General features: G+C 44.9%; 1 protein-coding gene across 1 annotated transcript in view; it reads left to right on the forward strand.

Annotated features, from left to right (window-relative positions):
• Nucleotides 1–4831: 4831 nt before the first annotated feature.
• Nucleotides 4832–14592, forward strand: part of SNX31 (sorting nexin 31) — a 33263-nt gene continuing 23502 nt past the window's right edge. The window contains exons 1-4 of the mRNA XM_068397017.1: nucleotides 4832–4897; nucleotides 4972–5046; nucleotides 11804–11918; nucleotides 13033–13097. Of these exons, the coding sequence (XP_068253118.1) occupies nucleotides 4832–4897; nucleotides 4972–5046; nucleotides 11804–11918; nucleotides 13033–13097 (321 nt within the window). The remainder of the gene's footprint in view (nucleotides 4898–4971; nucleotides 5047–11803; nucleotides 11919–13032; nucleotides 13098–14592) is intronic.

Here is a 14592-nt window from a genome sequence, read left to right on the forward strand (position 1 = left end):
TGAATCCTATTTAAAATCCCTCACTTCACTATAACAGCATTAGGTTAAGCTTGTACAATTCTTATGTTCAGTCCTGTCCTAATGGAGTCAGACTGGGTTAGCCTTTAATTTGCAATCTTGCTTGAAGTGTATGACTATAAGAAATTTTTTTAATTGGATGGTAAATCTTACAAAGGAGGACTTTTGGACAAGGTATGTTCACGGTAAGAGGCTGAATGTACAACCTTAATTTTACATAATGTCAACTACAAAAACATTAAAGCTTTGGAGACAGTTTTAAAGACCTAAAAATATTTAGCACCGTAATGGAAATGTGGAAGAATTGAATTATATTAAAGGTTTAATGGAAGGTCTAAAGGATGATCTAAAGATGTAACTATTTGCAGCAGTTTCAGGGCCCTAGCAGGAAAGTAAAAGCCCACCTCACTTATGCTTGTTTCCCCAGATAAGAGGTAATGGGTCTTTGGTGAGTCTGCTGGAGTTAAACCAAACTAATCTTGGTTTTGTAAGAATGTGCAAGTTATTTAACCTCTTGCATATGGGGAAACTGAAAAAGGAAGAAAAGAAGGATTCTTCCAGTTCTGTGCAAGGCTTTTGTGGGTGTGTCACGCACTAGCATCTGTACTGGCCTGAGATACTAGGTAACTTGTGGTGGAAGGAAACAGTGAGCCAATTCTCCTGAGGCAATTGTGACTGCTTAAGAAAACATAACCCTGGGTTGGTTGGGTTTATTTATTACCACTCTTGATTACGTGGTAATTCCCCACTGTGTGTCACAGACACCTATTCAATCGATGTTTTTTTTTTATCTTAGAGATAGTGAACAATGCATTTGCTAGTGCCTCTATCAATGTATCTTTAGAGTGCTACTGTAAAACAATGCACTGCACAGAAAAATTGCTTTATGCAGTAGCGGTAGAGCATTGTTCCCTTGGGTTAGTTGGCAGCCTAACTGGCAGTCACTTCCTTCTGCCATGCGTTCCCTCTAGCATGTGTCAGAGGCTTACGCTGATCCTCTACTGCCCTGCAGCCACCCAGTGCTAAGCTGATTTTCCTGGATCCTCTGGTATTTCACTTCTTCGATCCCCTCAGTCTTCCTTTCTAACCACAGCAAACGTTTCAGAGTTTAGCAGCAGCCAAAAGCCTGCTCCTGAAATAACTGGTGATTTGAATGAATTAATGGGTGCTACATTCACTGTCCGCTTTGCGAAGCAGAATGTGGCTTTATGGGCAAATAAATCAAAGGTTTGGTGTGGAAGTAATTGGATTGCACACATTCTCTTCGCTGCTCTGCAGAATTCCAGGAAATTTGAATTTCTCTGGGTGCTGGGGGAGGAAGGGCCAAGGTGGTGGAAATCAAGATGTTCCTGACTCAGGCAATGTCATCACAGTTGCCAGTTTACACTAATTAGGTGTCTACCCTTGAATAAATAAATGATATCTTCAGTCCTTCCGCCTAAATGCATTTCCTTCTTGGGAGCATTGTTAATGATTGCTATGGACAACTGGATGTTGAAAGACAGCTACTTGCCATTTTGTATTAGGATTCTTGTCAAAAAGCTTTTCTGAATTCTGCATCTAATAGACATGTTTCTGCCTGGAATAACTGGGGAAAAAAAAAAAAACCTCCCAGAAAACAACCAAGATTTCTATTTATTCTCAATAGGTCCTGGAGTTGTGGTGCAAACTGACATGCTAGAGAGAGCCACAGTCTTGTCCTGGGGACCACAATTCACTAGGCTTTCATAGTTATGTGGTTCAGGTATGTGGCAAAGCTGTTCCGGCCATCCTACTTGGGATTAAGTAGGAAGCTCCATTTCTAGGATTGATCCTTCCATTGGAGTTGCTCCCTGAGCATGAGCAACGTTTGCATTCCCTGCTGGAGTAGTTTAAACTACTAGTGAACTCTTTGTAGCTTCCCGTGTATGTGAGTTGTCCCTGAGAGGCGATTTGAGGTTAGAAATGCCTCCTGAGTAAATCCAGCACAGGCCTGGTTTTACTGGAATCAGAGACTACTCAAAAAAGTCTCAGTTCTTCTCTCAGATTACTTTTTATGATGTAAGTGGGCACTTTGAATTAAACTGCCCTGTTTCCTGTGCCTCATTCCCATTTTCCCTTTGATCAACTTGTCCTTTCCTTATGAAGACAAACACCACATCCTATGTCCCATTACATCAATTAGTTGCCTCATCAACATCATGGCAAGCAATACTAAGAGCTCCACCCTGCCTTTGCAATTAAAAGCTGTAGGAAGGCTACAAGGTCTGTCTGGGAAATGCTGCAGGTGGTCTGACAGAGTTTCAAAGGCAGCATGGTGACTTAAAAGAGGAGCTGCAGCTCAACTGCTAGTGAAGGGGGTGCATCTGGGACCTCCTTATCCTCATGTGAAGACTTGAAACCTCGGGAATCCTTGTGCATCCTCCTCCCATCGGCGGACAATTTGCATTTGGGATCCTGTCTGTTCTGAGCAGAACCTCAACAAGGCAGGCAGAGATTTCAGCACTCCAGCAGCCTAACTGCTGTTCCTTAGGCAACTGTGAGTCCCTGTGGTATGACTACCTCTATGAAGGAAAGCTTTTAGTCCCTCTTACCTTCTGTAGGATGTGGTCAATAATGATGTGTTGTAGCTGTATCCAAATGCAAACGCAGCTGGCAGGGTTACAAATCCTTAGGGCATGGCATTGGAAATAAATACAAATTTGAAACAAAGGTTTTCAGCTACACTAAGACCACAAGGTGCACCTGTAGTTGGAGCTCCCTTTGCAGGACTTGGTCAACAAGAACAAAGGAAGAAATATTTTTGAAAAATAATTTGAAACTTTTCTTAGATTTCTCACTTGTATTGGGATTGAATGTGATCATTAAGAAAAAAAGGAAATGACAAGCTGGGCCAACCTAATGGGCCTGTGGCACATGAAGTACTAAGAGCAGTATATCTATGCCAAATAGTCTCCTACTTCCCATGTAACCTGCTGAAGAAACATCCTTAATCAAGTCACGTTCCAGCTGGCTATAACTGTCCAGAGGTACGTACCTTTTTATAGCTCTGAGCACACTTTAAAACATTCCGTGTGATATGTGATATTTGACATTCAGAAAACAAAAATGATGCCCTGGGCAGGCTAACTGGTTGTGTCACATTGCAGTACCCAGGAGCTTGGGTTACACATGGTCTAGGTTAAACTTGAAGTCAGCAGATGACATAAAAGAGGTATTACAGTTCAAAAAGTGGGGCCCAAGCATATCGCATTGTCACATCTGTAAGTGGAAGCTTGCTTAATCCTGTCTCTTGCCACTCTTAGAGACATTTGCCACCAAAGGTAGATTGCTTTCCCCTCCTGTGGTTTTCCAGAGGGGAAACAGATTCAGGCAGATAAGAAGAGACCACCAACCTGGAATGACAGCAGAAGTGGAAAATTCCTGCCCATGGCCTGCAGCATAGCTCTTTCCTCTGACTGCCTATACCTCACATTTTTCCATCAAACTCATCATGCAGCTGCCTTGCCTCCCAGGTTACAAGTGGAGATGTGGATTTGCAAAGTGGCTTGGGATGTGAACAGTGGTGCACACAGGGGCCTTGCTCAGAAGGGGAAGGAAAGCTCTTCCAGAGCTTCCCAGGGTGCAGGTGCCTCATCTCCCAAATACAACAGGGCAGCCATGACACCAGGAGCTACAAAGTTGGCTCTGTAAGAGGGTACTTGCATGAGTCCTACAGAAGTCATCAGATTGGTTATAATTGGCTGCACAGATGAAGAAGAAAAACAAATCAAGTTATCAAACGTGTTACACAATGTTATTTTACTCTTCTCCATTTTCTCCAGATTGCGCACAGTTAATCCTGTTTCTTGAAAAATACTTGCAAACCTTGTTGCACTGTGAAGGGGTTTTCCCCAGGTCAGTCAGTGAATCATGGCCTTCCCGGAATAATTTTCTTCCTCTGACAAAGGGCCTTTTCGTGTGGCCAGAGTACTGCGCTTATGTCAGACCCTGGTTTGCAGGGGAGACATTTCAGCTGCATTATTTCCATGCTGATGAACTCATTTCACATCTCCCACAGCACAGCTTGTGTAAGACTGCAAGGACTTCCACAGTGGTCCACATGAGAAGGTCCAGATCCAGCAGTGCCTTTCCCTTAGGGGTACCAGAAATACGCTAAAGAAAGTTATGACATACGGCAACCATAACTCATATTTATTGTCTGGTAATTAGTGATAAACAAAAGTTCCAGGCCAGAGATGGACCTGCCATTTTAACTACATTTGATGTCCAAGGAGGCACTGTGAAAAAAGGATTTTCTTTTCTTATAAACCTGCTGCGTACCCCTTTCACCGGATGGCCCCTAGTTCTCGTTCTTCGAAAAACAGTGAATTATCATCTGTTTGTAGTGAATTATCACTCCGTAGTCCCCTTCCGTATGCTATTCACACCTGCAAAGACTGCTGGACCAGGGTCCCTTGGCCGCCCCCTTCCCTGCTCAGCACCGGCTCTTCAGTGCCCCGGGTCACCCCTGCCGCCCTTCCCATCCAGGCCGCCTCCCCTGCGGGCACCGCTTGGCTCTTATTGACCGTTCATTTCACCCCCACGTTGCCTCTCGTCCTAAGAAGGCCCCCGAGGCGGAACCACCCCCCCCCGCAGGCTCCCTTTCGGGAGGGATTTCAAATAAAAGCTGCCGCCGCCGCCGAGGCTGCGCCTGAGGGACCATCTGGCCTCAGGGGCCGCTGCCCGCACCGCAGCAGCGCCCCCTGGCGTCCCGTCCTCTCCCACCTGCGCGGCGCCTCCCGCAGCCTCGCCGCTGCCGTGAGGGAACGACCCGGCCCGGCGCGGTCTCGCCATGAAGCTGCATTTCAGCATCACCGCCGCCGAGGAACTGCGGGAGAGGCGTGGGGGACGCTACGTGGTGGGCGCGGGGTGGGGAGCGGGCGGCGGGGGCCGGCGGGGCCGGGCGCGGATCTGACGGTGCTGTGCTTGCAGCTGTACTCGGTGAGTCTGGAGGGCTTCCTGCTCGGCAAGGCGCGGTACAGCCAGCTCCGCCGCTGGGACGCGCAGGTGAGGGCTGGCCGGGGGGTGGCGGGGCGGAGGGGCACTCCGAAGAGCCTCGGTGGGGGGCAGCCTGCCAGGGTGAGGGCGGCCGTCGGGCTCCGCAGGCAGACCGGGCCCCTGGGAGGGCTGCGGAGCAGGAGGCGCTCTCCTGGCCCTCACAGGCCCAGTGCGGGATGGGGGCAGCGAGTTGTTCCTGCCCAAATCCGCTCAGATTCAAGCCTTCCTTCACGTTAACACCACAAGGAGTATGTGCCTGGCACCAACCCTTGCCCTGCCCTCCCACCTGGCCCTTGGCACCCTGCCTGGTTTCCCCTGATGCTGTGCTCTGGGAGGGGCAGAGGTGCAGCTTGCTGGGTACCCGTGTTTGCAGGGTGAAATCCAGCAGCAACTGAGAGGCAAATAAATAAAAAGCCAAGGGATGTGGCAGGAGAGTATGGTAAACTGGCTTAATGGGAAACACTGGCCAAGCAGGAGCAGCTGTGGGCCCCAAGTGCCTCTCTTTCTTGGCCACTGGGAGAGAGATGAGATGCAACTGCTTTATTGGGGTCTTTAATCCTATGAACAACTTTAGAAAGTGTATAGCAGTCAGTCCAGGCAAATTGGACAGCCAGTTGCAGGGTTTTTTGGACAAGCCAGGGGTTAACCGAGTGTTGGATCCTTAGGCCTGAATTGCCTAAGCACATACCTCAGGAGTGACCCTTTCCACACAGGCAATTACTAGTCAATTCCAAAATAGCTGGAACACGGGCCTGGAGTATTCCAAGGAATAGTGGGCATCAAGGAATAATGCATGGTCCCAGCTAACTGAAGTGGATTATTTTAGGGTGAATCTGCCTGTTTATGTCTCTGCTTTTGTCTGGTTTCTTGTCCAAGTTGCCTCTATCCCTCTCCCCTCTATCCTTCTTCTGATTTCCTTAGGCAGATGAAAGGAAGCGTGTGACATTGAGCTTTTCCATGGAGGCAGAGTGGCTGCCAGCCTTCTCTTTGCTAGCCTGATCTTTCTGGCTTTTGCCAGTCTTTGGCTCCAAACGAGATCTCTCCCAGACTGGGTGCACACTGTTATCCCTGCTGAGCAGCCTTAATTTACCTTGACAACCCTATTTTAGGGCCCTGTTTGATGGATGCTTCTCATGGTAGTGGGTTAGGTAGATGATCCTTTTGGCAGCCTTCTTGCTGTGCTCTTGGTTGCAGTGGTGGGAGCACTCTGGAGCAGTTTTTCAGCCAGGTAACTCCTGATGGGGATCAGTCCATCTTTCCCAGCTCTGTGTGACTGCACAAGCAGTTGGAGTAGCACAGCTAAAAGGCAGTTGAGTCAGCAGCAGGGCTGCCATGGGAAGCAATGTTTGAGGTGTGCTCTTGTGCCCCAGCTCTGCAATTCTTTTCCCTGTGGGAGCTCTCACAGTAATATTTTGCTTTGGTAATGGAGCATTTTGGATAATATATCTGAACTAATAAACCAGCTCGTGTATTTGCTTACTTTTTCTTTAAGGCTTGCTATTTCTTGCTTAAGAGGTTTTAACTTCATTAATGGTCTCGGCAAAATCTCTCCCTTCTCTGCGTCTTCTGTAACTGACAGTTTGCCTCTTGCTGGGCTTTACAACTTGTTAGCTGATTGTTATTTTTAATTCCTTCATTCCTACTGTTGGTAGCTGCCATACTTAATCATGAAGCTTAGAGCTACACTGCTGTCCGTTAATTGTCTTCTCTTTACTTATGTGAGGTTACACCAGCGGGAGGAGTGAGTAAGCGGCTGTGTGGTGCTTAGTTGCTGGCTAGGGTTAAACCATGACACTCGTCTATAATTACTATATCCTGTTCTGCTTATTTTGCTTGAAATACTCTGTTAAGGTAGAAAAATGCACACATAGAAGAAGTCTTAAACTACAGGATACAGTAATTTCCCCCTCCTGACCAGATCGCATGTGGTGTCCACAAAGCCTCACAAATGCAACAATTCTATGATGGATGTAGGATGTGAATTAGAAATAAGCTTCCCCCATGGACAGATCTCTGCATGATTATACTTGACAGCGTTTCTTGAACACTACTCTGGAGCATCTGTTTCTGGCCTCTGTTGGATGTGTGATGCTGGACTAGTTGTGCCTCTGATCTCCTTCAGGGTGGCAATTTGTAAAGCAGTTATCCTACCTCTAAAATCTCTTCTAACTTCTGATACAAAATCAGGACACATAATTTTTGTTTGTGATGCTGTGCCTTACCTGCCCCTTTTCTCTTGCTGCGCCTTTTCCTGCTCCCCATCACTTTATATTCTGAGAGTGCTTATGTTGTTTGACATTCTCAAACTCCGTTCCTCACTGTCTCCCAGAGCCGTTGTTCTCTACAAAGGACTGTCTGAAGGGAGCAACTGTTCAGAAGTTGGTAGTAGACAGTGCAGTGTAACGGAGCATATGAGCTTTTGGATACACTGTTGAATGGGGAGGAGCGGGTATACTAACTCTGAGCAACATTTCCTTACCTCTAGGTCCTTTACCTCCAAATGGGATTCACAGCCTTAAGTTGAGCACCCGAGGCAAATGGTATAGAGGGAGGTGTGAACGACGAAGAATGATATCCTAAAAGACATCTTGCTTAGAAGGAGTTGTTTAGGCAGGGCTGGCAGAAATGCTGAGGAAAGCAGTGCAGCTTTAGCCCTTCTCCTCTGGTGGAGATAGATACTTGGCTGTGGATTGCCAGAAGGTGCCTGTCTTGGTCTGAGGATTTACTGCCTTGACCTTCCTCTGGGAGATGGGGCTTTGTTGTCTGTGAGAGGGTCCAGAGGTGGCTCTGCCTTCTCCCCTTTTGCCCCTTCTTTTAGGAGCTAGAACATTCAGTTGTGGGCAATCCCTTTTTCATTCCATTCTGTCTTGAGTATTTAGGTATTAAGTATTAGCAGTAGGAAGGACAGCTGGAGGACCGGTCTTCCTTTGCTTGGGATGAAAGCCATACATGCTGGGCAGCGTTCCTTATTGTTTGCACCTGCTGAACTAAGACTTGTGTAGCCATTCTCTGCAAATGACTGCGAAGAGCTTCAGCAGGAGTGTTGATGGCAGATGGATGTGCATTTTAAGGATCTAAGCTTTGGCCCCAGATTTATACAAGGACAGCTAGGCAATGCTCTGTACTGTAGCCATGTTCTCCTCTGGCTTTAGTTCTGTGGGGTCTGCACACTGACCAGAGCACCCCTAATAGAGCTGTAGGTTTTTATTCTGCTTATGGACAGGTAAGGCTCTCCAATTGCAAGAATATACAAGTGACAGGAACTTCTAGAGTGGGGCGAGAGATTACCTGGACAGTGGTTTGTGCACTAAAAATGTTACTGGATTTCCTTGAAATTGAACAGTTGCTAAAGGCCCAGGCTCTCCCTGGTTTCCACCTTTGTGACGTTGTGGTGTTTGCATTTGGCTTTTCAGTTTGGCAGCTGCTTGGTGCGTCCCTCTCTAAACAAATATCATAACAATGAACCTATGTTCTGTTGTAGGACTGAAAGGAACAGATTATTTGTTGCAATTGTTGGAATATTCACTGGTTTACTTCAAGGCAGGGAGTAAATAGGAAGTGTCCTCTGTAGGGTTAAGAGTGAAATGCCACACTGGTGGAGTCTGGTCATGATGCCAGCCTCTACTGAGTCAGTTAGCAGCATCTATAATTGGTATGCACAGCTGTTGGGAAAATAGTTCTAAAAAAAAATCTGTTAATCACAATAAAACAATTGGTAAAAAGGAATTAAATATAGAAAATGGTTTTTAAAACTTCATTTAGCCAGTCAGGTACCAGAATAGTCTCATACCTTTGATTGCTTGGACAGTTTCTGAATACATATATTTTAATTTTCACATGAAATACATTTAAACATTTTTAATCTTAGAATAGTGTCTCTTCCTTTTTTTAATATTTAATCAAGTAACTGAGAAGGAAATGCCCAGAGGCCTGTTCATTCTGTATATCATCCATACGTAATAGCTTTATAGTTATAATGCTGCTCTATATTTTCAGGTTAGCAGTTTTTTCTCTGGTGTTCTGTCTGACTTTGGCATCTGCACACCTGTGATGGAGCATGGCCCTGGGTGAAATCGCTTGTCTAGACAGCATAGGCAGGACCTGACACCAAAAAGCAGACCTATGGGATTAGGCTAAGTAGGAGATGATTAATTCTGGTCAACCACACTTTAAGACTGATGATGTCTTCTGCTGAAGAGGGGCATATTTATTGCAGAAAGATGAAAAAGAAGTAGTACCAACTATGGCATGTGTGCTTGCTCCCCTTTTTGGATAGATTAGCTCTTAGAGCTTAAAACTGTCATATTTAGGGAAGCTGCTCTATCTCTTTTAGGTGGAAATCTTGGAGGAAGAATAAGTACCTCTTCCACCAAGTTGGAACATCCTGTATGGGCTTCTAACACAGCCAGATTTAAGCTTGTTTTCATGATCCAGTCTCCTGTGGTCTTTCCTGCCACTTGCTCTTGAAGCTGCCTCTGGGGTGGGGAGCTGGAAGTGGAGTTGTGCCCAGCCTCAGTGCTGGGTTGTGGGCTGTGAGGCAGGACAGGCCCAAGCGGCTGCTCTGTGTTGTTGACAGGAGCTGCACATAGTGTCTGCAAAGAAGCTCCTTGGTCAGGAACACAGAAAGGCCAAAGGATGGGAGTCCTCGCCTTGGACAGCTTGTGGAGCAGAATGGCTTGGAAGTATCTGTCTGGTCAAGTAGGTTCAGTCAAGAGAAAACAGCAGTGCACAGGGCACCCTGGCTTGGGGCTGAGATGAGTGTCTTCTATGGAGTGGCTTTAGGTTGCAGAAACAAACCCAGGAAAAAAAATGGTCAGAAGCAGATTTTGTGTAGGGTACCCATCTCTTATGGTGGTGTTGACCTGGCAGAGCAGCTGGCAGTTGGCACCTGGCACCACCAGGTACAGCATTGTTGTTGGCTGCATTTAAAATGTAGCCTAGGCTGTTGCGTTTGTGAAGACAAATATTGGGTAGTTTCATTCTGCTAGAACAAAATTTCATGCTGGTGGCTGATATTCTGGTGGACTTCCAACAGTGTACACAAATATGCACTTAAATTTATGGACATTTTTCTTTAATTCTGTGAAATGTGAAAAAGTCTAATCGCTTGGAAGAACTTTCTCTTCTCTGTAGCCCAGACCCTGCGGACACACACTTGCATTTCAAGAAACTTACCAAGCAGCTGGCACTGAGGTGAATTAATTAATTTTTTAAAGTAGGCCAGAGTCTCCTCTTGTGCAAACTAATGAGAACAGACAGCTCAGCTTTGTGTAGGTGAGGCATGGCCTGAAAGCAGAGGGAGGAGAGAGGACCTTCTTGTTGTCAATGTGGCTCTCAGTTTCTGACTTCTGGGAAATTTTTTGCTGTATCTCCTCAGTTTGCTTGCCTGTAAAGCAGAGAGAATATTTTTCAGTTCCTGGGGGAAGATCACATAGGTGAAGGACTTTGAAGATAAAAAGCACTCTATACTAGCTATTGCTGTTAGCTTTACATAAAACCAAGGCATGTAGGGTTATCTGACTCTCTTATGCTCTGTATCTTGGAGCAATTCATGTATGCCTAATAATCAAGAACTCATAAATAGCAGTGTATTGCCAATGTAGGGAAAGTGGAGCTGTGAGAATATGCCTCGCTCTTGTTTTTAGCCAACAGGCAGGAAAAGGTATTGCTAATTCTTGCAGCAGCAAACTTTTTTTTTTCTTCAAGCTTCAGCTGTTGGAGTCATGTGAAAGATTTGGGCAGCGGAGGCCAGAGGGAAAATGTCATCTTTCACAGCATTTAGTGACAGTAATTGCTGAGTTGAATACTGGTGCTGAAAATTTAATTAGTAGTAATGTCTCAGCATACTACAGGAGCCTCATTTTACTGATCAGGTGCCATATTGTATTGATTTAGGTGAAGGAATGTTACCAGGCAAACTTGCTGTATTTTGCAGTGTTTAGTAACGTGTGTATTGGGAAGGTAAACAGAGCTCATCCTTCTCTTGAGATAGTTTGCCCATAACAGAGTATTTTTACACTTCCAAGTGACCAGCTACTGCCCAAACCTATTCTTGAACTGTCTTACATTATCGTAAGATAATGTAACTGTGGTTCTCTAGTCCTTTCAGGTCTGTTTGTAAATGAGGTAGGGTTGGTACAGAGACATTATGCTCTATTAGTCAGCTGATATAGTTGGAGGAAGAATCAAACTTTCAGATAGTTTGTGTTCCTGAAAGATTCTCTGTTTTTTGTTGAGCTTTTTTTTTTTTCTTTGACAATATTAGATGATCTGATAAAAGATACTGTCTCCCATGGACAAATTAAAGAAAGTGTCTGAGGTAGCACAACTCAAGAGCAGAGGTCACCAGCTCTTAAAAAGTAGTTCTGTGGGTATAGATCAAAGAAATCCTCTATGGATATATTGTGAAGAGAAGACATCTGTAACCATATCTTGTTTGTCCATGAGGTGTATGAGATCTAGCTGATAAGGTTAATACAATGCTACTTTTCTGACTCAGAGCAGGAGCTCAGAAGTGGTAAGACTGTAAAAATGAGAAACCCATCAAAAGAGGTTGCTCACTTGGGCTGTGTTCTGGTGGCTGCCCGGGCAAAGGCTTTGCCCTCGCTATGGGCCCTGAGGGCCATCAGGAAGGTGCTGGGTGGGAATCCTCATGCCCTTTGTAGACCATCATGTCTTGCTGTCAAAACAAGAGAGCACTGAAAGCTCCTTGGAAACTATGAATACTTATTCACTGATGTGGAGCTTTCCTTTGGCTGTTTTGCAGCTGAGGCAGCTTTTTGGGAATGCTGTGCCTGCTTTCCCTCCAAAGTTTTACCTGGCAATGACCAAGTCAATGGCAGATGAGAGGCGGTCTCAGCTGGAGCAGTACCTTCAGAATGGTAAGCTTGGTTATAACAACCTTTCATATGTAGGGCTTAAACCTTTGAGGGTGTGTCTACAATTGTGACTGCAGGGTGCTTTACCTTCTGCGCTGAGCTGAGTAAGGGTGTACCTAAAAGGCTGGGGCTAAGCATTGCAGCCCTGTCCTCTCCAATTCACTGGCTCTAGAACAGCAGCAGATCATGTTTCTCCTCTTATTTCTGAAGCTGCTGCCTTTCTGCAGCTTTCCCAAAATGTAAGGGTGCAGTTTCACACTAAACTTAACCCAGCTTGTCCTTCTGGTGGCAGCCTGTGGTCTGGCCATTCTCTGTTCTTCCAGATCAGTGAACTGAGCCACCTATCCCTGCTGCTTCACAACTGCCAGAGCTGACACAGGGCTTGGTGTGAGAACTCACGGCTGGTGGGTAAAAGGAGGCAGAAAAGACAGGCACTTGGGCTGGTAGAAGTGTAATATGGAACTGGGCTATGCATAAACCTCTTCCCTTCAAGGGTTTCCAGGTAGACTTGTAAGAATTATAACAAGATAAGAGTTTGTAGAAAAATTAAATCTCAGGTGCAATGTGTTGTGTTATAAAGCAGGCCTGTAGGATCCCTAGAATGCATCTTGTGAGTTTCACATAAGCCAAGAAATAAAAAAAAAATAAATAACCATTTCAACTACCCAAAAAGAAGGGCGTGTGAGGGGATGAGCTTAAACAGGTTTTATAGCCTCTGGCCTCAGGTACTTTGTGCCAAGACTTACAAAATAGAAACCCAAGATTAGTCTTTAAAATCTTACTTAGTGATTATCTTATCTTCTTTACTTGAGTATTCAACAGTTCCTTTTAGAATTACTGCCATGAGTGACCATGGAGTTATGCGACCAAGAACCTTACTGTAGTCTTGCTTTGGGAGAATAGCAACACTGCATGTATCTTGCACTGTTCATGGCTTCAGTGGTTTAACAACAGACCAGTAAAGGTAGCTGTGCAGAAACCAAAGGATGAGTAAAGTAGCACTGACTGTTTAACCGACAGTCATGTTGTATACATCTTGTTTTTAGACACTAGCCATGTTTTTCATCTTTTGTCTCAGTTTGGTTTCCTCCCTTCCCCTTTTCCTCTTGTTTTTCAGTTACTTTGGATTCAAATATTACCAATAGTGATGTCTTCATAGGTTTTTTCCAAAAGCTACAGCAGGTAAGTTCTGATTTTTTCAGCCTAATAGTTTGCTGTATGAAAGAGTTGAAATATTATCCTACCTCCTGAGTTCAAGGCTTCCTTTGCTATCTTCCTTTCCTTGTGTTCTTAGCATATTGATCTGTGTTGTAAAGCAGCGAGTTCTGATGACAGAGTGCTCTCTGTGAAGCCTGTGTGGCAATAATAATGGTATTGCTATTGTTTTGTCCATGTACAAACTTGTTTCTCACATGGAAAGAACTATTTGCTTTGGTTTTATATCCTGTGGTGTATCTGATGAATCTTTTGCCTCTAAACAGTTCCCAGAAGAGTCTTTGTGAGAGCTCAATAGAAGGATTACACACATTCTTGGATTTTGCAACTGTAAATGGTTTTTGGTAGTGTCAGTGCTTTGGACTGATAAGTGTATTGATGACTGCTGTGAAAATGTCATGTTCTCTTATCTTGCAACTGTAGTGATGGGCTGAATCTGGCATGTATTTGGGTTGTTGCAAGCTAGATGAGTTTTGAAATCTATTTTAATGTGATCCATGACATGTATAATCTTTCTTTGGCAAGGATGGGCAGCTGGAGGAAGAGACTAGGAGGAGGGGAAAAGAGAGAATAATAATCAAATTTTATGAGCGTGTATGCTGTCTGCTATAATACTTTGTCACAAATGTAAAACCAGAAAACAACCATGACTCCTGAAGGACTCTTAGGTGTGTTTACCCAGTTTTGCAAATGGTTGGAAGCTCTGCCTGTGCTACCTGGATGCTGACTGACTTCAACCAGATAGCTGATGAGTTCGGGTAGCATGGTGTGGAGCTGAAAGTAATGAGGCCTACTAAGAAATAGGATATTTGTCTTCTGCTTAGTCCTGTCCTAGTGTAGCTCCTGGACTTCCCATTTGCTTGGAGCCTGGATAGTTCTTGCTTGTGTCGGACTACTGCAAGGTGCTGTATGTCCCTTTCCTTCCCTTACCTCCTCTCCAGATGCTGTGGTTCTTATGAGGATAGTAGTGTGTTGGAGCAGGTGGGTGCAATATGACTCCAACAGGATTTTTGGGGAGAGGATGCTGCTTTAGTTTTCTGGGAAGTGCTTGGCATGCTGCTCGTGCAGCTGTAACCTCACTTGCAGAAAGAGGGGAAGTTTTGAAGGACCAAGAGTTTTGTGACTCGAGAGCTCTTCACTTGCTATCTATCTGTGATTAAGGTATGTAAAGGGAGTTCAGAAAGGCGGTAGAAAATAGTGTGAAGAAGTGTTCCTAACAAATTATAGGAAGGTTTTTCCTATACATTTTGTAAATAAAAGGTTACAGTTTATTTACAGTCTCTTAAATTCAGACCTACTGAAGTGCTCAAGATAGTGAATGAAAAGCCCCTTTCTGATTAGGGATTTCTTCTGTGAGAAGCAGTCTCTCTTTAGTTCTGATCCAATGCCTGTTATAGCCCTAAAGATAACTCCCAGCAATTAATGTGAGTCTTAATTAGACTGATAACAGGTCTGCTAAAGA

The sequence above is a fragment of the Nyctibius grandis genome, chromosome 3, assembly GCF_013368605.1.
Source record: "Nyctibius grandis isolate bNycGra1 chromosome 3, bNycGra1.pri, whole genome shotgun sequence".
NCBI lineage: Eukaryota > Metazoa > Chordata > Aves > Nyctibiiformes > Nyctibiidae > Nyctibius > Nyctibius grandis.